At 45.1% G+C, this 22681-nt stretch overlaps 1 protein-coding gene across 1 annotated transcript; it reads right to left on the bottom strand.

The window, feature by feature from the left end:
* Positions 1-2890: 2890 nt before the first annotated feature.
* LOC136505769 (uncharacterized) lies at positions 2891-5791 on the bottom strand. Its single transcript, XM_066500921.1, has 3 exons — positions 5320-5791; positions 4668-4888; positions 2891-3697 (listed from the first exon to the last, which is right to left on the bottom strand). The coding sequence occupies exons 1-3, from the start codon at positions 5786-5788 to the stop codon at positions 3110-3112; spliced, it is 1278 nt and encodes a 425-aa protein (XP_066357018.1). The 5' UTR covers positions 5789-5791; the 3' UTR covers positions 2891-3109.
* Between the last annotated feature and the right edge of the window lie 16890 nt (positions 5792-22681).

The raw sequence follows: 22681 nt of genomic DNA, 5'->3' as shown, positions 1-22681 counted from the left end.
TGAACCTTATCCTTTTCCGTTTTTAAAAAATCCTTTCCACCTTCCTAAATTCATATCAAATTCATCCCAGCTCCAAAAATTATGAAACCAGTTTCTTAATTTTTCTAAAATCATAACCTACCTCCTAGTGCAGTTCTTGTGTCTTTTTGAGTTAGTTTTTGTTGCGGTTTTATTGGTTCTTATTTGTGGCCGTTCTTGACATTTTCTTGCGTAGCGACGACTTGAGCTCGGATGGATCCAAGGACACCTCGGATGGAGAAGGAGACTCCCACTGATCGGCTACGACGACATTCCAGAGACGTGTACCACTACTTCCTCGACATCGCAGGTGTCATGGCAACACCTTATCTTAGAGAATCCTATTAGACATTGCAAGTAGAACTGCTAGCGCTTTATATTTATTCATTTGCTAGTATATGTGATGCATGCTATTGCCTGAGCCATGATTGCCTTGATTGAAACCACTTCACCCTAATCATCTAGCTCTGCGCTCGCACTATTATATTGCCAACCTGCTTGCTTGCATTCACTCCATCATACTTACATATAATTCTTGATATGTGATGTGTGTGGATGTTATGGATATACCATGGATGGGAGATTCTGGTGTGTGTATTGGGTGAGTGGTGAGGGTCGAGTCGACCAGGCAGGATCTACGACGAGTCTTTGGACAAGTCTTGCCGAGAGGGTGTGACCTGAGCATCCTCTATGAGAGGTACATGTGGCGGGTACATGTGAGATGAGTAGTTCCCGGGATGCCTCGCTGGGTGAGCCCCCGGGAAGGAGGTGCTGTTGAGGCACGGGATGTTGGATATTCCCATTTGAGAAGATGTCTTGTCTGGTCCCCCTAAGGACTGGTATGTCGAGAGAACCGGCTCATAGGACCCTTCGTGCACACCACTCATTCCTGATGGGCGGGAAATGGCATGCTGACTAGCTAGGGCAGTGCCACTACTGCTAGGTTGTAAGTAGATAGTGTAGGGAGGTACGGGCGTATGGCCCACACCCCTCCTAAGACAGCGTGGTGACCTTGGGGGCCCGGTACTACGTCTCATAGTCTCAGCGTTCTGGTAGACTCCGGGGTGACTCAGGGCTGAGTGGTAGGGTGGCATCGTACCGGTTAGGAGGTAGCCCGATATCAGCCTAGACGATGATCAGCGTCGATGATGGCGATCTTGTGGTTCCAAGTGTACACACTCTGCAGAGTTGATCGATCTATACGTATAGTTGTGTCCACGGTCATGGACATTCCTATGTTCTATGCTTCCCTTGATTAGTGAGATGTGTCTTTCTTTCTCTCCCCCTAGGTTTGGATAAGGATCCGGCCTATGGCCGTTGAGGCAAGGACGAGGAGTTGTCCTTGTCGCCTAGAGAGCGTGGTGGTGAGATGTGAGAGTGTGGTGTGACTGTGTTGGATATGGGATGGGATGGATGGGTGGTTGGTTGGGATGAGACACTTATATTATTATATTTGATGATATTCTGCATGCGCTAAGGATGTAAACCACAACCAAACTATTAGGATCGTCAGATCCCTTTATTTTCTATTTTTCCACTAAAGCTCATTGGTGCTGACCATGGACTGCACACATCTGGCGGTGTGTAGATTTCTTGACTTGCAGTGATGTTGAGATTAGTAGTTGGATTGCGATCTACTCTCAAGGATGCCCATGGATTGGAGATTCGCCAAGCTTCGCTGCTACGACTAGTCTATCAGTGTTTCGTTTGGTTTAGCCTAGAGGGCTTGTATCTAGTTTAATGTATTAGGCATACTTTTGTACTTTGTCGTTGTATGACTTCGTAATCAGCTGAAAAGTGGATGCCCGTGATAGCCGAGATATCCTGGGACTATCACAGAGGGGTAAAAGAATCGGAATTTCTATTTTGAAAATCCCGGTTTGTTTCAGTATAGAACTCATTGCAACATCCTTTCAGTAATTCCCTTGGTAACTGGTGGTTCAAAGAGCATTTCAAGTTCTGACTATTCATATGTCTTCTGCAGTGTGTGGCTGTAGATGCCTGTGCCCAGCCTGACCTTCTGGACGCGCTGAAAGTTTCTGGTTTCCCTGACATTCTCTTCACCAACGGAGGGAGGATAATACACCGTGAGAAAGGTTGGTTGTACGACTCATCTTTGAGAAACACCCCACTGATTTGACTTGCATTCGACCAACTGTGTCGTGGAGTTGTCTGACCATAAATCTCTGGTGCTAGTTGTCCGGTGGGCGGAGGCATGGTCGAGGATGATGGTGTTTTTCTACTACAAAGCAGCAAGCCCAACACCGTGCAGCAAGGCCAACACCGTTCTTGTGTAAAGCAGATGGGAACAGTAAGAAAAGGTCCCTTGTCATGAGCACAACGTGGAGGCTTAGCTTTAGAGCAGAACTAATTTCGTGCTTCAAATCAATTTTGAGGCTTAGCTTTAGAGCAGAACTAATTTCGTGCTTCAAATCAATTTTTTTAGAAATATCAATGCACTTTGTTAGAACTTCACACGCCATTAGGAAGTTTATGCTGTTATTAGGACTAAGAGTTGAAACTTGTAACTGTTACCAGAAAAGCCACATTACTCAGCCTCTTTTATTACAGCGGAAGGCGTCACAGAGGCACGCTTAATCTATTGTGAACGATTCCTCTTTCGTCATTTTAGCAGTACCGATAGAGATAAATCTTCTTGACGGCCTTAGTTTCTGTTGAAACGCAGCATATTCTGTGGTCTCGGAATGCAGGCATAAATAAAACAAAAAAAAGCATGACATTCAACACCAAACAATTCCTAGTATTATAGTATAGATTAGCAACTTAAGCACAAGTGCATATGTGGTCATCATGATTACTACTTATCATGAGTACTACATATAACAATAATATAAGCCTAACACGATAGACATCAGTTCAACATAACGACCCATTATATAAGCAATAGTTCAGCATAACGACCCATTATATAAACAGTAGTTACAGACACTGTTACTTCTTATCTGGGCCAGACAGTTGGCAGTTGGCACGGCAAATATATAGCACGCATATAGTATTATGAGCTTAACAATATACGGCAATCCATAATTAAGCTCACGCTTACCAGTCCATTACCGACCAAGAAACCTGCTTACCAGTCCATTACCGACCAAGAAACCTTAACGCGCATCTTAGTGACACCAACAGTGATAACATCTTTCTCTGAGCCCCTGATCCTTCGAGTAAACTCGATGGTGCGCTTAGAAACACCATCGCTAGTCTGGATGACAATTATCAGCATGTCTCCCCTACCGACAGCTATGACAGGCTGCAAAAGTTGGATAACTCCTTTAACGCCGCCAACCTTCTTACCACGAAGTTTGCTATCATGAAGCAGGAGGCTATGCGGGATGTGCACAGTGCAAGCAGTGATTTTACCACTGAACTCTCCACGTAAAACTTCAATAGCAACAAGAGCCTCAAGGCCGTCTTTCACAACTGAACACCCCACCTCAACTGTACTGAGCCTCGTAGCAAGAGATTTACTTTCAACAAGGGATTTCTCAAGGATCCGACAACTAAGGCCCTTGATCGTTACAAACCCTTTACTAAGTTCTCTGTCCCTACCCCGTTGAGCACCCTTTTGTCGAACATCTTTTATCTTCAGATCGATCTCAATGAATAGATCATCTAACAATACGAGTCCTCGTTTTGGGCCCTCCAAGGTCAGCGGTTGGGTCTACAAAAAAAGTTTACAGTACAGTTTAGTGGCACATATAATTTCCCTTCAATATAAAGTAATGCAACAGAAGTACATTAGCCACGAAGCAGAAGGAAGCTGTTACCAGTACACACATATATATTATAATAATACGAGAGAACTTGTGCGATACCGAAATGACAAACAAGGGCCTGGTTTAGATGACATCAAAGTTCCAAGTTTTTTCACTCTCTCTCCATCATATTAAATTTTTGACGTATGCATGGAGCATTAAATGTAGATAAAAAAAATAATTAATTGCACAGTTTGGTTGTAAATCACGAGACGAATCTTTTGAGCCTAGTTAGTCCATGATCGGACAAAGTTTGTCAAATACAAACGAAACGTGCTACAGTGTCCAGATTGCAAAAATTTGCAATCTAAACAAGGCCAAGGTTAGGTTTCCCATTCTAAGAAGAGATATGTTAAAAAGAGACCCATAAATAGTTCATCAACAAAATCAGCTTCGAGTCGCTCTTTTCCATACTACTATACTATACGTGAATCATATGCCATTATTATATGGTGATCATTCCATGCATGCCAAATTATCTTATAGACAATAGAGGAAGTTGCATCCACCACTAGAAACTACAATTTAAATATTCACCCACACAATGACCATTTTGTCTAAACAAGAATTAAAACGAAGAATATCCTTCATTCAGATTATTTGCATTTTAAATCAACAACCTGGCACGATAAATAACTGAACTGATAATTGATGATCAACTGATGACATGCAAAACTCCAGCTTTAAGCGCCATACAGATTCAAAACTAGAAGGGTGTGTGTCAACTGTTAGATTTTGAATGATTATTGATCCAACTAGCAGTTATAATGCCAATAAACGTGCTAGTATTGACTTTTATCTTTCCAAACACATAATGCATGCTAGAATCTCTATGTTAAGAATGATGGATAACTAAACTAGGCATGGTATCGGTACCTTAGAGTTGATGACTTGGCAATTATCTCTACTACGGCGGAAGACATAAACACACTGGCGATCAAGGGAATCTCTGGCAATGACAGTGCCATAGACATGTATTGGAAATTTAACATCCAAGGATGCTATCTTCACGGAGAGAATATTTACTGCATCAAGCAGAGGACAAAAATCATCCAGTTTGTAGATCTTGTTGGTGTATCTCATTGGTCCAATGCTTGCTGCAGCGCAGGAAAACAAAAACAATAACATAATTAGGTTTAATGCAAATCAGGCTCAGGAAAACAAAAAAAAAAAAGTTAAGGTTTCCTGCAGACAGCAAATCAGACTCTGAAGAAGTGCTTGTTTGCAATTGAATCCCTATAGTGTAAGTGCACATGCTGTGTAGGGTAACTGACAAAGGTTACTTAATAAAGGGAAACCCCTCTCTAAACTCAAGCGACTGAAACTATTACCGAGATGAGATGCATGAATTAATAGTTCCTCATGGACGCGGGAGGCAAAGGACAAAATTACAAGAGATTTTTTTTAAGCTTTCGACGTGGGGATTGATCCCCACCTGGATTTATATTACTTGAATTGTGATAGGTTTTGCCTGGGCGGCTTATACAAAAGCAAAATTACAAGGGAATTGAGAGGTGGATAGGCTTACACTCCTCGTCGATGTCGAATTCGTTGAAGTCGTAGAAGAAGTAGCGGGTCATGTAGTGGCCGCCCTGCTTGGGATCGTAATCACGGATCCGAACAGAGGCCTGCTTCCTCTGTTTGCGCAGATCCTCCAGGCGCACCTCCTCCTGCTCAATCTGCATCCGCCTCTCATGGTCCGCCACCGCCTCCGCCACGTCGAAGAAGAAGGGTTCCAAGCCTGCCCACTCCTCCTCCTCCTCATATGACTCCACCACGTGCGTGGAGGAGCCAGAGCCCCAGATGGACCCTCCATGCTCGGCGCTAACGATACCGTCCGCCATGGATAGGCCGCCGCCGCCGCCGCCGAAAGGGAATCTAGTCTGGTTGGGGTTGTGATGTGATCTCTCGGAATATATCAACCGTGGGGCAGGTTTTGTGATGTGGCCCACTATCTCGCCGTGCAACGGCCTTTGTTTCGATGGAGTAGAATCCATCGTTTGAAACACCCAATAGCCTGTTGTGAACTCGGGAATCCTTGCACCGCGAGCTTGCACGCCCGTTTCTTCCACCGCATGTCGATTTTCCACCGGTTGCCCTCCCGTGCGCTATGGTCAGCCGTCAGCGCCGTCGGGGCCGCAAGCACTGCGCCGCCGCCGCGCGCGCGGCTCGCGAAATGCGCTCTCCCGCTCGCTCCTTGGCACAGTGGCACTCATCGGCCCATCGCTGCGCACGCCCAGTCCTCTGCGCCGTGGCGCACCACGAGCAGTCGCCCACATGCCGCGTCGAGTCTCGTCGCCCGACCTCACCTCGTCCTCCCGCGTACACTGCCCTCGTCTGGCCTCGCCGCGCCGAGCGCAGGTCCGACCGACGTCGGCGAGCCGCGTGGGAGAGAACAGGGACAGAGGAAGAACAAAGAGGCAGGGCCAAAAAGGGTATTCCACCGCTATTATCTCACCTCCTAAGCCAGAAATAAATATTTTAATGCGTTTGGTATCCCCTAAAAAATTTGGCAACGACAAAAGTGCCTACCAACAAATCCCTATATTTTCGATGTCCGCCAACAAAAGGATGACACTTTCAGTGTCCAAAGGCAAATTTTGCCTTTATATAAACACGGGTTGTGAATCCAAATCACATACATGACATAGAGGCCCCGTTCGCGTGCCCTTAAATCCGGCTTGATCCGCTTTTTTTTTATCCAAAACAGTGTTTTTCTCCCATAACATTTCATCCGGAACAGTGTTTTTCATCCAGATTCTTCCAGAATTCCTCCAAGCAAACAGGGACCAGAGAGTGCAAGGGTACTTCAGAAAGTAAAAATATATATTAGTCACTTAGCTTTTTATACTAGGCTAGGAAATATACATGTGAGCTGCAATAGAGCTAATCGGCCTGTTCGCTGGTAGGTTTCTGGGCTGATTTGGGCTGGCTGGTGCTGGTTTATTGTGAGAGGAAAACATTGTTGGCTGGCTGGTTTGGGCTGGCGAAAACCAACAAGCGAACAGGCCGAATATGTCTTGAATGATGGGGATTTTACAGAGAAATGGTGGGATCAATATCCATAAATAGAGACACTCTATTTGTCACTCAATTTATATTCCTAAATATTCTGTTATAGTTACTCTACATTGCCAGTCATATAACCCGAATCAAACTTTGAATTGTGTGCACTTAGATCAAATACGATTATTAAGGCATCTTCGGCATCCAAAAAATTTATTTAGAGGTGTTACACTATAAATCATTTACTAAAATACGTCATGAGCATCATACTTATAGGGTAATGCATGTGATGAAACGAATAGGCGAAGCATTTCAACTAAAACGATCAATAAGAATGCAAAACGAAAATTACTCCACGATTCGTACGATTATCAAGTATGGTTGTAAAGCAATTTTTATTGAGTAAAATTACTATAGAACTTATATTTGTGGCTTAAATAAAGTTTGGAGTGTGAACTTTGTAGAAGATGATGAAATACTTGCCGTTGAAAAATACCCTTGCTAGCTAATATTTCCAATAGCTTAGAAATGCAATATGAAATAGAGTTCAACTCAAAACTTAGAAAAAATTCTAAGTCTGTTGATAGTTAGACATTGCTATGTTTAGCAAACTATTTTTGAGGAATTGGGTTAAAGAGCGATGTAGTGTTATAGCTTGATTAAGTAGCCTCACATATCATCTTGAGTGTAGTGAAGACTGTTTATGTTTAGGAGTAACGGTTTGGTCGCGGTAGAAGCTTTAAAAGACGTGCACAACACGTTTCTGGTTTGCTTTCCCCGCGTGGACGCGGTCACCACGCGTCAGTGGTCGACGTCGGTGCGCCTCGCGCGCGCCCGCGTCTTGCCGCGCTGGGCTGGCCGTGTGCCGTGGGAATAGTCTTGGGCGCTGTCGTGTGAGGCCACTGAAAGCTCTAGTTTGGTTTTGGTGAATTGATGAAACCCTAAGTGCTAACCTAGTTTATCAAGTGATCATGACATAGGTAGCACATTCCAAGTGGTGAAGCAAATGAAGATCATGACATGATGATGGTGATGCCATGGTGATGATCAAGTGCTTGGACTTGAAAAGAAAAAAGAGAAAAATAAAAGGCTCAAAGCAAAGGTATAAATGACAGGAGCTATTTTGTTTTGGTGATCAAGACACTTAGAGAGTGTGATCATATTTAGGTTCGATAGTCGTACTATTAAGAGGGGTGAAACTTGTATCGGAATATGGTTATCAAAGTGCCACTAGATGCTCTAACTCATTGCATATGCATTAAGGATCTACTGGAGTGCTAACACTCTTGAAAATGTTTGTGAAAATATGCTAACACATGTGCACAAGGTGATACACTTGGTGGTTGGCACATTTAAGTAAGGGTTAGGAACTTCACCGACGGAGTGTCCGCTCGTAGAGTGTGGACAGTCCGACGGTGCTACCGGCGCCCTAGACAGAAAAGATGGAGGTCACTGTAAGTGACCAGACGCTGGTCTCTAAAGAACCAGCGCGTCCGGTCAGTAGCAGCAGAAAAAGCGCAACGTCGGTCATCGACCAGACGCTGGCGCTGAAACGACCGGACGCTGACTGGCTACGTCCGGTCACACTGACATGGTCGCGCATAGAGGAGTCGTCGAGTGACCGAACGCTGGGTGTGTCTGGTCGAGCATGACTGGATGCATCCGGTCGAAGAAATTCGTTTATGGAACCTTACTGGAAACGACCGGACGCTAGAGGCTCAGCGTCCGGTCACATATGCCATAGCGTCTGGTCGACTATTGACCATTGAGATCAGGCAAACAGTATTCAAAGAGAGGGGACATGTGGCGTGTATCACGTGACCGGACGCTGAGGGCCAGTGTCCGGTCGATCTGACTGGAGCATCTAGTCACCCCCAGTTGTGCCCAGTGAAGGAGTATAACGGCTCTATTTCGTGGGGTCTTCTATTTAAGCCCCATAGCCGGCTGAAGCTTATTCTCTTGGCCATTTACATTGACATGGCAACCTTGTGAGCTTAGCCAAAGCCCTCCCACTCATCCCCATCATTGATTCATCATCTTTGTGAGATTAGGAGAGAATCCAAGTGCATTGCTTGAGTGTTTGCATCTAGAGGCACTTGGTGTTCGTGTTTTGCTGCGGGATTTACTTATTACTCTTGGTGGTTACCGCCATCTAGATAGCTTGGAGCAGCGAGGATCGTTGAGCGGAGGGTGGTGATTGTCTCCGGATCCGATCGTGGTGATTGTGAGGGGTTCTTGACCCTTCCTCGGTGGAGAGCCAAAAGGTACTCTAGTGGATTGCTCATGGCTTGTGTGATCCTCATCTTGTGTTGGTTGTGCGGCACTCTATTGAGGGTTTGGCATGTGAAGCCAATTAGCGCGTGAACCTCTAAGTGAGTGAATCGCCACAATGAGAACTAGCTTGCCGGCAAGCAAGTGAACCTCGGTAAAAAATCATTGTGTTCATCATTGATTTTGAGGTGATTGATATTCATTGTTATTCATCCTTGTGATTGATTGGCTTCTTCATCTATACGGAGGTATAAACAAATTGCTCACTCTCTTTACATTACCGCAAACTAGTTGCCAAGCTCTTCAGTGTACCTAGTTGTGAGAGCTTATTTGCTTAGTTGGTGTGGCTCTTTAGTTAGCTTTTGATAGCACACTAACTTAGGGTAGAGTCATTGCTTTTGTGTGGATAGATATTATCTAAACTAGAACTGTGATAGGTGGCTTGCATTTTTAGTAGGCTAGCGCAACACTCGTTTCGCCTCATAATTGTCTAACTGGTTTGTTAAGTGTTGTTGTAGAATTTTTTTAATAGGCTATTCACCCCCCTTTAGCCATTAGGACCTTTCAGCCACCGCCGCCGCCGCGTGGCCTTACCGTGCTGCCGTGCTGCCAGGTCCACCATGCATCACGACACGCCTACTGCCGCTATTGTCATACTCACACTCTCGTGTCTGCGTCGTAATGCTCTACGCCCTGGCCCGGTTGGATTCCGTGCATGTGGTTGCAACAGCCGTCGTCACGCCATTGATGGTGCTATGGCGCGCGGGCTAGGCCGGCGTGAACACGTGCGTGCTCGTTCGCTAGTGGCTAGACTGGGTCACTGTGGTTACGTCAACCGTGTCCCACCAAGGCATGTCATAGTAGAGCCCTGGCCGTATTCCACCATCCTCGCTCTGCCTCCCATTTCTTCGCCACTGTCGTCGCCTTGCGCCCACGAGTGCGCCAAAGATAGGTCACCTCTATTCAATTCAGCTCGTCTACACCTCCGCCCTCACGTCTCCTCATCACTCGACCCCTCACCGCCTTGATGACGGCCTAGCCAGGCGCTAATTTGGTGACTTCCCGCCGATGCGCCGTTAAGGCCACACCGCGGCCATGACCGAGGGCAGACCTCTCATCCCTCCACCCGAACTCAATTGCCCATGTCAGTACATGTGCCTTGCCTTCCTCTTCATCATGCGTGCCTTGGCTTAGCCGCTACCAGCTCCACCCCGCCACTGACACGATTGTGTCGCCGTGGTGCGCCACCGCACGGCTCGGCTGCACATGGCCAACTCCTCTCCACCACTCTCTTTGCCAACGGTCACCGCAGTTAGGCACGGTAGCCTGTTAATGCTCACTCGCTAGCTAGCTGGGTTCGTTGATGCTTGATTTCACCAGGGCGGTCGTGCCACCGTCGCGGACAGCTGCGTATCGCCATGGCTAGCTCTAGCGCATCTCGCCACCCCGCGCTGTCGCTAGGTGTAGCTGGTTGAACTGGGGATGGAGGCCGGTCCGACCATCGGGCTAGTGGCAGCCCTAGGTGGCCAGCGCAGCCGTGCTAGGCCACCGCTCGTCGTGCCACCGCGCACTAAGCCGCCGGGGTGTGCGTGGGTAAATTAGAGAAAGGCTAGGGGGTTAAGTGAGAGGGTCTATAAGTAAAATAGTGTTGGTCCTTGGTTGCGAATTGGGGGAAATGCAAGGTCTCTTTTTCAAAAACACTGACGCGCGCGGGACTCTCCCACCGCGGGCCGCCTCGCGCGTGGGCCTGCTTCACGTGTGCGCACGCTACGCGCGGTTGGGCCGCGCGAGAATTGGTTTTCCTTTTTCCAGCGAATTAGCAAATGTTTTCTAATTTAGTTTTGAGCTGATCTTTGGAAAATTATAGCAAATTCTATAGATGTCCAAAAATTATAAAACTAATTTTGTTAGGTTTTTTAAAATTGTGCTCTATCTATTAGTGTATTTAGTTCATATATATATATATGTTGATACCAGTGGTTATTGAATCATTTGAGAGTGCTTAATACGATTAGGTTAAATAATTGTAGGAATTTTTGTGGTAGATTGGTGATAGCAAAAACCCTAAAATTTTTACAGTAGGTTCATTATATTATTATATGCTCACTGTAATTTTGTAGCCTTAGAATTGGTTGATAAATAGGGTAGCTAAGTACTCCTTATTTTAGTATATAAGAAATCATAAATAAAGTAAGAAATGCATTTTTAGTTGCTAAGATAATACTTGAATGTTTCATACATGTTTAGTAGAAAGGACGGGTAGCTTAGCATCTTAGTCATTAGAGTTAGCTTAGTAGCTTGGAAGATGTATTGTTATTTTAAGAGCTGTTGTTGCTAAAATGCTAAGTGTTGCATCATCATTGTATGCATGTAGAGAACGCTTTGGTGGAGTTTATGACCGCTGGAGAGCAGGAATACGAGGAGGTGATTGAGGAGTATGAGGAGGAGGTCTTCATACAGGAGGAAGCCTTGGAGCCACCGACGACTGACATAGTTGACCACCCGTCTGCCCAAGGCAAGCCCCGATGCATAACCCTTATTTTGAATAAGCATTGAATATATATATATATATATATATATATATATATATATATATATATATATATATATGTGTGTGTGTGTGTGTGTGTGTGTGTGTGTGTGTGTGTGTGTGTGTGATGTGCACTTACGTTACAGGCATTTTATGGAAACCACCTGCATAAATACATATGTCCTATGAGTCCTACTAGTACAAGTACGAGTAGCTGCTATGCTTAGGATTTTTGGTAGCGTGAGTAACCTGCTATTACTCACAATAGGCGATTATTATTATCACTCTTATGATAAAATGGTGAGAGGAAAATGAAGACCGGGCAGGGATATGGTATGGGTATTGGTGGGTGTAAGAGGTTGTGTCCCGCGGCCAATGGGTGAAAGCTCTAGTTTGATTTTGGTGAATTGATAAAACCCTAAGTGCTAACCTAGTTTATCAAAGTGATCATGAGATAGGTAGCACATTCCAAGTGGTGAAGCAAATGAAGATCATGACATGATGATGGTGATGCCATGGTGATGATCAAGTACTTGGACTTGGAAAAGAAGTAAGAGAACAACAAAAGCTCAAGGCAAAGGTGAAATTGATAGGAGCTTTTTGGTTTAGTGATCGAGACACTTAGAGAGTGCGATCACATTTAGGATTGATAGCCATACTATTAAGAGGGGTGAAACTCGTATCGAAATACGGTTATCAAAGTGCCACTAGATGCTCTAACTCATTGCATATGCATTTAGGATCTAGTGGAGTGCTAACACTCTTGAAAACATTTATGAAAATATGCTAAGACATATGCACACGGTGACAGACTTGGTGGTTGGCACATTTGAGCAAGGGTTCAAAAATTCACCGGCAGAGTGTCCGCCCGTAGGGTGCGGACAGTCCGACGGTGCCACCGGCGCCCTATATAGAAAAGATAGGGGTTCACAGAGTGCATCAAACGCTGGTCACACAGTGATCGGACGCTGGGTCCTGCGTTCGGTTGGTGACAGTAGTGAGCTCGCGGTCTCGGTCTTATGACTGAACACTGGCGTGAAAAATGATCGGACACTCAAGGTCCACGTCTGGTCAGTGCTGACATACGCTGATGTGGTGGCGCACAGAGGAGACGGTGAGTGACCGAATGCTGGGTGAGTCCGGTCGGGCATGACCGGACATGTTCGATCGTGAATTTTTGTGAGTGGTACCTCACTGGAAACGACTAGACGCTGGTGTTGGTGCATCCGGTCACTTCGAGCAGCGCATCCAGTCACAACTTAAATGTATTGATGACCGTTGAGATCGGACGATCATCATTTGAAGTAGGGGACATGTGGCGTGCATCACGCGACCGGACGCTGGGGTCCTACATTCGATCGATCTGACCGGCGCGTCCGTTCACCCCGAGCAGTGCCCAGTGAAGGGGTACAACGGCTCTATTTCATGGGGACTTCTATTTAAGCCCCATTGCCGGCTCTAGCTCACTCTCTTGGCCATTTGCATTGACATAGCAACTTTCTGAGCTTAGCCAAAGCCCTCCCACTCATCTCCATCATAGATTCAATATCTTTGTGAGATTGGGAGTAAATCCAAGTGCATTGCTTGAGTGTTTACATCTAGAGGCCCTTGGAGTTCGTGTTTTGATATAGGATTCGCTTGTTACTTTTGGTGGTTGCCGCCACCTAGATGGCTTGGAGCAACGAGGATCGTCGAGCAGAGGTTGGTGATTGTCTCCTTCTCTAATCGTGGTGATTGTGAGGGGTTCTTGACCTTTCCCCGGCGGAGCGCCAAAAGGTACTCTAGTAAATTGCTCGTGGCTTATGTGGTCCTCGTCTTGTGTTGGTAGTGTGGCACCCTATTGAGGGTTTGGCGTGTGATGTCAATTGCCGCGTGAACCTCAAAGTGAGTGAATTGCCACAACGAGGACTAACTTGCCGACAAGCAAGTGAACCTCGGTAAAAAATCATTATATCATCATTTGATTCTGAGGTGATTGATCTTCATTGGTATTCATTCTTGTGATTGATTGGTTCATTCCTCGACACAGCGGTATAACTATCTTGCTCTCTCTCTCTCTTTATATTAACGCAAACTAGTTGTCAAGCTCTTTAGTTTAGCTAGTTGTGAGAGCTTGTTAGTTTGGTTAGTGTAGCTCTTTAGTTAACCATTGAGAGCACACTAACTTAGTGTAGTGACATAGTCTTTGTGTGGATAGAGACTATAGAAACTAGAATTGTGGTAGGTAGCTTGTAATTTTAGTAGGCTAGCGCAACGCCTGCTTCGCCTCATAATTGTCTAACCGGTTTGTTAAGTGTTGTTGTAGAAATTTTGAATAGGCTATTACCCCCCACTAGCCATTAGGACCTTTCAACAGGGCATAGCTTGGTTATACTATTTTCCCTATCCGTGTTGGTTAAGGACCGGCCATTGCATTGGGTTCTAGTCAAGTCACAGACTTATTATCCTGAGCACATACTTGTTTATGGGAGAAGGGAAGGCTCGTTGCTCTCTTGTCATGGGTTCCGGCTCTTTCTAGACCGATTGATTGGAGGCGGGGATGGTGGAGGTCTAAGCACCACATTGAGTCTGGGACTCAGGTGTGGGGGCTTGGAGTCCACGTTTGAATGAGGACCTGGACCCCTTGACAGGAGAGTGATCGGTTGGTCCCGCTTGTGCTTGGGTACAAGCGGGGCGTGTGTTTCGGGATACCCAGTTGGGCACATTGATTCGCGAATCATCGGGTAATCTGGTACAACTTGTCTACAGTCTAGCACCGTAGTAAGAACTGGAAGATAAAAGATGGTGAAATAGATCTATTTGCTCAACTCTTGCTTTAAAGTAGAACAGGCTCTTCCATTGAATGGCTAGATAATGAACTAATCATGATTGCTAATAAGAAATATACGTAAGGATTCACTACTAGTATTGCTTTCCGTAAAAAGAAAACCCAATAAATCATAGACCTTATCATATCCTTTGGAGTCGGAAAGTTATTCTCACTAGTCGGGTAAGTCTTGCGAGTACATTGTGTAGTCAGGGTTTATTTACCCCTGTCGCAGGTGTAGCTTGAAGAGTAGCTGTTGTGTGGAGGATTCTTCTGGTGGGCACAGACGGATTCTTGTATTCTACCATTAGATGCTTATTGTAATTTCACTGTTTAAATTCCACACTCTAAACTTACTATTGTAATAATGTATTTCGAAGAACTCATGCTGTATAAAATGGATTAAGTATTGTAAATTCGTTCTCATTATTGGATCCTAGAGGAAAAACGTGGATTATTCGAGTTCTCCCTTAGTGTGTGCTCGACGGAATCCGTCCGATGTAGCTTGCTTTCGGGGTGCTTAGTGTCTGGTGGAAGACGAGCGCCTTCGAAGGTGTGTTATTTCGAACGGTTCTGCCACATTTATGCAAACATATAGTTTTCTTCTCAAGTACTGCAGCTGTAGACGTTCAATTTTGCAGATCTGAAAGCCTATCATGCCCAGGCTTTTAACTTGGCCTACAAACATGCCTTCCATTTGTACCTGACATCTACCAACAATCCAACATAGAAGGTTGCCTCTTTTGCTTCTATATACTTAACTTGAACGAAGCTGGTGTGTTTATAACTTTATATAATGAAGGCTCTTATTGCAACATCCAGTCTTGATGGCACGAAAGCAGGTTCAATGGTCAGATCACGGTGTTCGTTTTTAAAATTAGCACCAGTGTTAGGATTGGGTTCCTTTCAAGTCGTAGTTGTGCTCTGTTCGTACGAGCATGCCTTGAAAATACGCTCTTGCAGTCTTGCTATGTAAATTATTAAATTAATGACATAATTGTGCTCTGTACATATGAGCATGTCTTGGAAGTACGCCCTGGCATGCTCTTTTGTTTCTGTAAATAAACCGATCGGAACACGAAATTTCAATGGGTGTATGTATTACATGAACAGACTACTATTTGCCTAACACAGTAGAGCGGAGCGGGGCAGGAAGAGAAACGTTCAACCCAGCCGGCAGATTCCTAATTAGGTATTGGAATGGAATCGGAATTGCTTCGGTCTGATTTTTTTTTCCTTACACTAGGTAGCGTGTCCGTTCGTTGCTACGGAATAACTAAATTTTTGTTAAAAGAAGATATGGATCGCACGATAAGATAATAATACTGTAAAATTAAGTACTGACGTTAAAGTAACATTTAATCAAAAAGTAAATTTTATGAAATTAATAGTCACCGAGAGCAATATAAAATCATAGAAATTTTAATTTAAACATGTGTTATACTGTTACTAAAAATGAATCTTTGAACATGATGAGACTAGCATTCCACCATCATCACTGTCATTTCACTTTTGCTGACATCGGTTGTCTTCCATAAAGGAGTCGGTCTACAAGCTACACGGGAAACTAAGCGGTGCAGAGAGCGATGGCCAATTGAGGTGATGCACAGGTCGACACTATGTCCATTCAGCTTTAGTTGTTCTTTTGCTAAAGCATCACGCTCACAAGTTTTTTTTCTCATATGACAGTGCCATTTCTGAACTAAGAGTGCAATAAAGCATCTAAAGTTCAGTTATCTGGTACCAAGGTAATGGGAAACTTTCAATTAATAACTAAATGTGTACAAAATTATTTAAATTAACCATGTCCAACTCCAGAACTATTTCAAAATTTCTTCCAGCATGGTGTTATGGTGGCTTTTGGTCCTTGTACACAACTTTCAAGCATTCGTTGGCATCACTCTTCAAATCAGTCTTCAAATGCCGCTCCTGCTTGTCTCATTGCACAAAAAAAAGTGCAGTCAACCCAACCTGTTAGATATGTGGTAGTACCAAACATTTCTGGTCCTCAATATCATAGAATTAAGCACCATTGACAGTCGACCCCACGCAGATACTCCAAGATAACAAGAAAAGAGAAAAAGCAAAGTAGCCGAAGTTTGAGGAAGACATGCAACCTAACCTTGATAAAGGATTATTGTATCAGCTGTCTAAGCATGGTTAGTGCTATTCATACTTTGTATCCATGTTTTTCATCTTAGTTTTTAAGTGCCATCTGTAAGTCCATCCCCACTTATTAGGGCAAAAGTGCTCATGATAAAAGGCCTAAAATAGCTTGGGGATTCATAAGCCAGGCTACCCATGCTTGGGAGCGGGGAGCATAAGCATCATCAGCCAAGGTGATTCCACAGGTGAAAACACACACAGAGTCACTTATAGCTAATGGAACGATATAAGACAATCATAAAACTTTATGAACCACACCTTTTTAGAAATATGAAAATTTTATAAACCCATCCAATACCAAAAAATTCAAAGCCAACAGTGTTTCATCAGTTACTGCCCAATCTCCTAATGAGTTGGTGACCATCCCTGACAGTTTCAGACTGACCCATTACCTTCAGTCTTATGCTTATATTGGTAAATGCCCAAGCGTTGCAATGGGAGCCACAAAAAATGTCAATATTTTGTCTTGCCCGAATATCCTCGTCAAGCAATAAGAAAGATATTCCCTATTGTGTATAGTGAACATTATTATAAATGTATACTGATTTGTGTAAAATTTACAGATAAAACAAAACGGATAGAAAAGATATAACATTTACATAAATCTGAGTTTGCTCAGAATTAATTAGGGAACAAAAATAAGGTTGCATTCGGTGAAGTAAATGCCATCAAAATTGTTTTGGTGAAAAAAAACTCTTATATGATTGAGCAGTGCTCCTGGATTTCGACAAAATATGTGGCTATTGACAGAGCAGCAAAAAAAGGGCCAAAATAATTGTTCCATTTCATAAGCTCATGTAGATTGAAATGCAATTTCTTATCTGTAATAAAACTACACTAAAAGAAATTAGCGTACCTTTGCCTCCCCAAGATCACACAATTGTTCATTTCTCAAGGTGCTTTGTATTCGCTCCCAGTTTAAGCTTCCTTAATGGTATCACTTTTCCCCTCTTCTTTCACAAATGCCTGGGAGAAAATCAAACCCGAATTACTCAAAAACTAAAGGAACGGACAGGTGAGAGCCTGTAAGCACTGAACAATACAACACAATTATTTTTAGAATATCTTGCTCTACAAATGAATCGGCTTGAATCCTTTAGAAAATAATTAAAACAACAAGTTGTGCATAAAACCTTTACTGGTATTTTCCATTCAAGTGCCTGTAGTGAGGAGCTTAGCGTTTCGTTCCGGTCACAAATGACAATAAGCTACCCAATTGGTTTTCCAAGCTCTTTGTCAAACAATGATTTTCCTAGGGCTCTGGCAGTCTTCTAGACAAGACCCATGCCCTCAACCTCCCATGAGTAGCACTGCAGGAAGCTCTAGATCCAATTCAAGTTCCCTCAAATCGTCCTCATATAAGTGGACCAATTCAAGCTCAGGATCCAATTCAAGCAGAATAGTATTCAGACAAATCAATGCAGGCATATTTTTCTATTTTCTTGAAACTTGAACAGTAACACTTTTGGGGTATACAACATATTCATTGAACACAACAGGACAAAACCTTGTAAAATGAATATCTCAACCTTTTGAAAGACCATGTATGGTTCACACTAAAATTAGCAGGAATAGAAATATAAAAACTTAGGGTGAACTAAATACTTTAACCAGAACTGCAAGGCAGAATGATGGTCGCGAAAGACCGAACACGCGGATTTGAGAAGGTTGTAGATCATCCAGTGCAACCCGCTTGGCAACTTCTTCTGAGCGGCAGTAACATCTGTTCACATCAGCATGGAACCTGCATTTTTTTTCTTCTAATTGTCAGATCAAGTGAAAAAATTGCTTTACTATATGTTTATCTTATCATTAACTGAATATACCATGTAGGGTGGAAAGTGTTGAGGTCTGTGATCACAGTTACAAAGACTACTCTATTCTGTAGGCCTTGGCATTTGAGAACCCACTGAGAAATGAGCTGCATGACGGGGTGGACACTAATTATGATGTTTGTCTTGTACTTCTTCAGTCCAGCCTCCACCTTCCTTCATCCATAAACAAGGCATTCAGAAAAAAAGATATAAGCAATAGATCATGCAACAGATAAGAAGTGGATCATGGTCATGGTATATAAAATACAATGAAATAATTATATAAAAGGAAATATTGGCAATTCTGAAAGGACATATGTTAAGATAAATGTTGCACAAGGATAAATGTTGACCCATGAACCTGTGTGCCTTGCCTAGCAGAGCGGCGTTGCCGTCCTGCGTGCAACAGTAGCTTGACGCGCTCGATTGGCGCCACCACGGTGTGCACGGCGCCCCCCCATCAGCGCCAGAGACACCAGATCCCGCTCAAACTCCTGGACCCGCCGTGCTGCCGCCGCCGCCCAATGGACTTCTCCATTCCCGCCCTCGCCGCTGCCGCCCGATGGACTCCTCCACTCCCATCCATGCCGCCGCCGGGCGCCAGCCTGGGTGGCCGGCCTGTGGGCCAGGTTGAGGCAGGCAGCCAGCCTGGTATGAAGTTGTAGTTAACAAAAAGAACAATTCATCTGAAACATATAGGCAACTCATCCAAAAATTTGTTTATGCAGAACCAGCACTCAAATTGGTCCATAGTTTAGCTAGGTGCTAACAGTTCAACCCACAATAAAGAAACCACCTTTTTGCCATAGCGAGAAAGGAAACGAAAGCTCAATTCAGGCCATGGCATTGGGGAACTACATGATAACTTTAACAAAAAAATTAAATAAAAATGTACCTGCTCTGGCACTTGTCAAGAATAGCGTCATAGAACCTATACAGTATGGTGAAAACAATGTAGCTACCCTCAAAATTAATTTAATGGCATCAGTTTACGATGCACAGCAGCAGAATCGAGAGGAGCGTACAGTGTACGCTCTTTGGTTAGTTAGTGGATAGATGTTCGACTTCACAAAATCCAGGGAGGGAGAATCAAGGGGCGCGTATGTGCGGTGGCCGGCCTACGGGCTGGGTCTAGGCGGGCAGCCAGCGGGCGACCGCCGACCGGCCTAGCTTCTGCGGCAGCCGGCCGAAGGGAAGTGTCGGCGGGCCGTGACTGGCCACGGGGCGGCGGACGGAAACCCTAGCCGCGTGAGGGAAGTCACGTGTCCTCTGGTGTCGAGAAGGAGAAGAGACGATTTCTGTTTTTTTTCGCTTTTGTTTTTTCGGCGCTAGCAGGCTTTGAATCTGAGCTGTCATGCATGGGAGGAAGTACGGACGTGGGCGATCGCGGGATCGCACCGTGAGGCAAAGGGACGATCGCATGGGGGAGGGCAGGAAGACGAGGTGAAATTTTTGTCGCACCAAAACGGCCCTCTTTAGTTTTTTAGTTGTGAGAGATGAAAGAGTCGTACTCCTCGTCCCACTCATGTAAGATGTAACCAATGCGCCGGCCGGATGTATACGTCGTCATCGGCATCCTGCCGCGGTTGGTAGCACCGGCGTGGTCTCGCACTTTTGGCGATGTCCTCGTGGGGCGGCCGAGGATCTCTCCCAGCACGTACGGCGTGGCGTCGGACTGGCCCCAGTGGCCAGTGCGTCATCAGCTCTGAATCCGTTGTCGCCGCTGTCCTGCCGCGCGACAGCAACACACACCAGAGCGCCGCACGCGTCAGGTCAGGACTTGCCTTCTTTCCGGACCTTGCACCGCAACGTGTCTCCGGACGTGCTGTCACTTGCTGCCTCTTCTCCCCGTGCAAGTTCATGATCCTGAAGCCTAATCCTCAATAGATAGGTAGACCATCACCTGTCACCTCAACACAAGGTCTCGCCGGTTATCCGTCGACGTCGTCTATGTCGAGGTCGGTCGCGTCGCGGGCGCCGCCAGGCTCACCGGCAACACTGTCGTTAAGCACAGCAGGCTCTTTCCACGGCGGCGGCGTGCATCCTTCCTCTGCGCCCGCAGCCGGCGAGCTGGACCCGTTGTCTCTGCTATCGCAGGCTGCGCCAAGATCGTCTCGGTCTCAGTCTCAGTCTCAGGTATGCACACTGCTTAGTGCCTTATTAGTGCTTGAGTTTGTCGGAGGTAGACATTGTTGACACGCACGCGCATGTTCTGTTTCTTATTAGGCGTACGACAACGCGCCAGAGGACCGGAGGGAAATCAGGGACACAACACACGCAGCGGAGGAGCGACACATGAAGGGGAGGATGGCCAAGCGCAGGGCGCAGGACCAAGGCCGGCCGCATCGCGGAGCAGGCGTCGGACACGGCGGAGAGGGACAATGACCAAACCAAGGGCACGGCGGAGATGGTGCACGAGGCCGTGCACTGGGCGCAGGAGACGGCGAGGGTAGCCAGGGCGGGCCATGGACGCACGTCGGCGGAGTCGGCTTCACCGCGGCGGCCTTCTGCTTGTATTTGGAGGTCTTTCACATATAATATAAAGCACTTTTCCTTGCACAAAAACACACACACGAAGAATTCAAAATGTAAACTTTCACTTCACCCATTCAGGTTCAGGGCTTCTGGCATTTCGGTTAAATGTCAGGTAAAAAAAAAAGGTCCCTCAAAAGTTCACCGATGGAACATTATATGCTCCAACATCAACTGCACCTTACATATGAGACTACCTCACATCTTAAGAGCATTCCTTACCTTACATCTTAACCCTCATATCTTAAAGAGTATGCCTTACCTTACATCTTAACACTCTGCCTACCTCATAGGATTTTCTTTTTTTCCTTTTAATTTTCTTTCCTCTTTTTCCCTTCTTAAAGCTTCCTGTTTTTCTTCTTTATTCTTTTCATAAGCCCTCTTCACTGCAGACAGTAACAGCATCGAGCTCTGGATCAAGAGTACCTCAAACCTATTGTAGCGTGCTCCTGCTATTATAGCACCACTGAAGTTGACTTGACCACGGGCCACGGCATTAGATATTGTAGACCACTTGGTGAAATTTCCTGAGCACTTCTTCTCTGGGTTATCCTCTGGATCATTAGTAGTAACATCCAAATTGTTGCTGTAGATCTCGTATAACCTACGAAGCCAAGCTGGGAACCGAAGCCCCTCTAATATGGGAATAAATATACTCATTAATGCATATGTTACTTCTTTTCTGGTCCTGTGCTCAGCATTGCTTAGGGTAACATGGGACTGTCAGAGGCCACGAATTCCAATTCTGACATTTGGTAAGTCATTCCCCATATAGCCTTCATCCATTGGTATCTTCACTACGAATCTCTTAGCAGCTTCGGTGACTGCAATACCGGACACGTTGGCATCCTCGTAATGGTAGAAGACTTCCTTGTACACGAATCCAACTGAATAGAGGTTGCTAAGGCTGAAGATAACCTTGATTGGCTCGATTGGCTTCTCATCTCGACCTCGTCGTCCCATTGGCTGAACCAGTACAGCAAATAAACCTGAAGCTGAAGTGGTTGGAATCTTGTAGGACACTGACCCTGTTGGGCTCAATGGAATTTGGCTGCTGCTGCTGTTGATGCTGATTTGTTGCGAGAGATAAACAATGTTCCTTCTATGAAAAGTACTGCCGAAGTAGTGCTGAAAAACAGGGCATGATCCTACAGCACCGGTTATAACCCCTTCGACAAACTGAGCATGTCCATTATTTTCTCTGGTTGTCTGTTCAAGCATCAATTTCTTAATTTTGCTTAGCATGCTACCGAAACGCCAAGCCATCTTTTGGGCCAAGAACTTGTCTTGTGGCTGTGGCCAACATTCAGAGCCCTCTTCACTGCAGACAGTAACAACATCGAGCTCTGGATCAAGAGTACCTCAAACCTATTATAGCGTGCTCCTGCTATTATAGCACCACTGAAGTTGACTTGACCACGGGCCACGTCATTAGGTATTGTAGACCAGGTGGTGAAATTTCCTGAGTACTTCTCTGGGTTGTCCTCTCGATCATCAGTGGTAGCATCCAAATTGTTGCTATAGATCTCGTATAACCTACGAAGCCAAGCTGGGAACCGAAGCCCCTCTGATATGGGAATAAATATACTCATTAATGCATGTATTACTTCTTTTTGGGTCCTGTGCTCAGAATTGCTTATGGTATCATGGGACTGTCAGAGGCCACGAATTTCAATTCTGACATTTGGTAAGTCATTCCCCATATAGCATCCATCCATTGGTATCTTCACTACGAATCTCTTAGTAGCTTCGGTGACTGCAATAC

The sequence above is a fragment of the Miscanthus floridulus genome, chromosome 14, assembly GCF_019320115.1.
Source record: "Miscanthus floridulus cultivar M001 chromosome 14, ASM1932011v1, whole genome shotgun sequence".
Classification (NCBI taxonomy): domain Eukaryota; kingdom Viridiplantae; phylum Streptophyta; class Magnoliopsida; order Poales; family Poaceae; genus Miscanthus; species Miscanthus floridulus.
This window is presented reverse-complemented; position numbering and strand designations above follow the sequence as displayed.

What these genes read in the sequence shown, in the direction of transcription:
- LOC136505769 (XM_066500921.1), bottom strand. Translation starts at nt 5,788, where the DNA reads ATGGATTCTACTCCATCGAAACAAAGGCCGTTGCACGGCGAGATAGTG. An exon ending in ATTCGACATCGACGAGGAGT is followed by an intron (nt 4,889 to 5,319) that starts GTAAGCCTATCC and finishes CCTGCGCTGCAG; the next exon opens with CAAGCATTGGACCAATGAGA. An exon ending in GCCAAGTCATCAACTCTAAG is followed by an intron (nt 3,698 to 4,667) that starts GTACCGATACCA and finishes CTTTTTTTGTAG; the next exon opens with ACCCAACCGCTGACCTTGGA.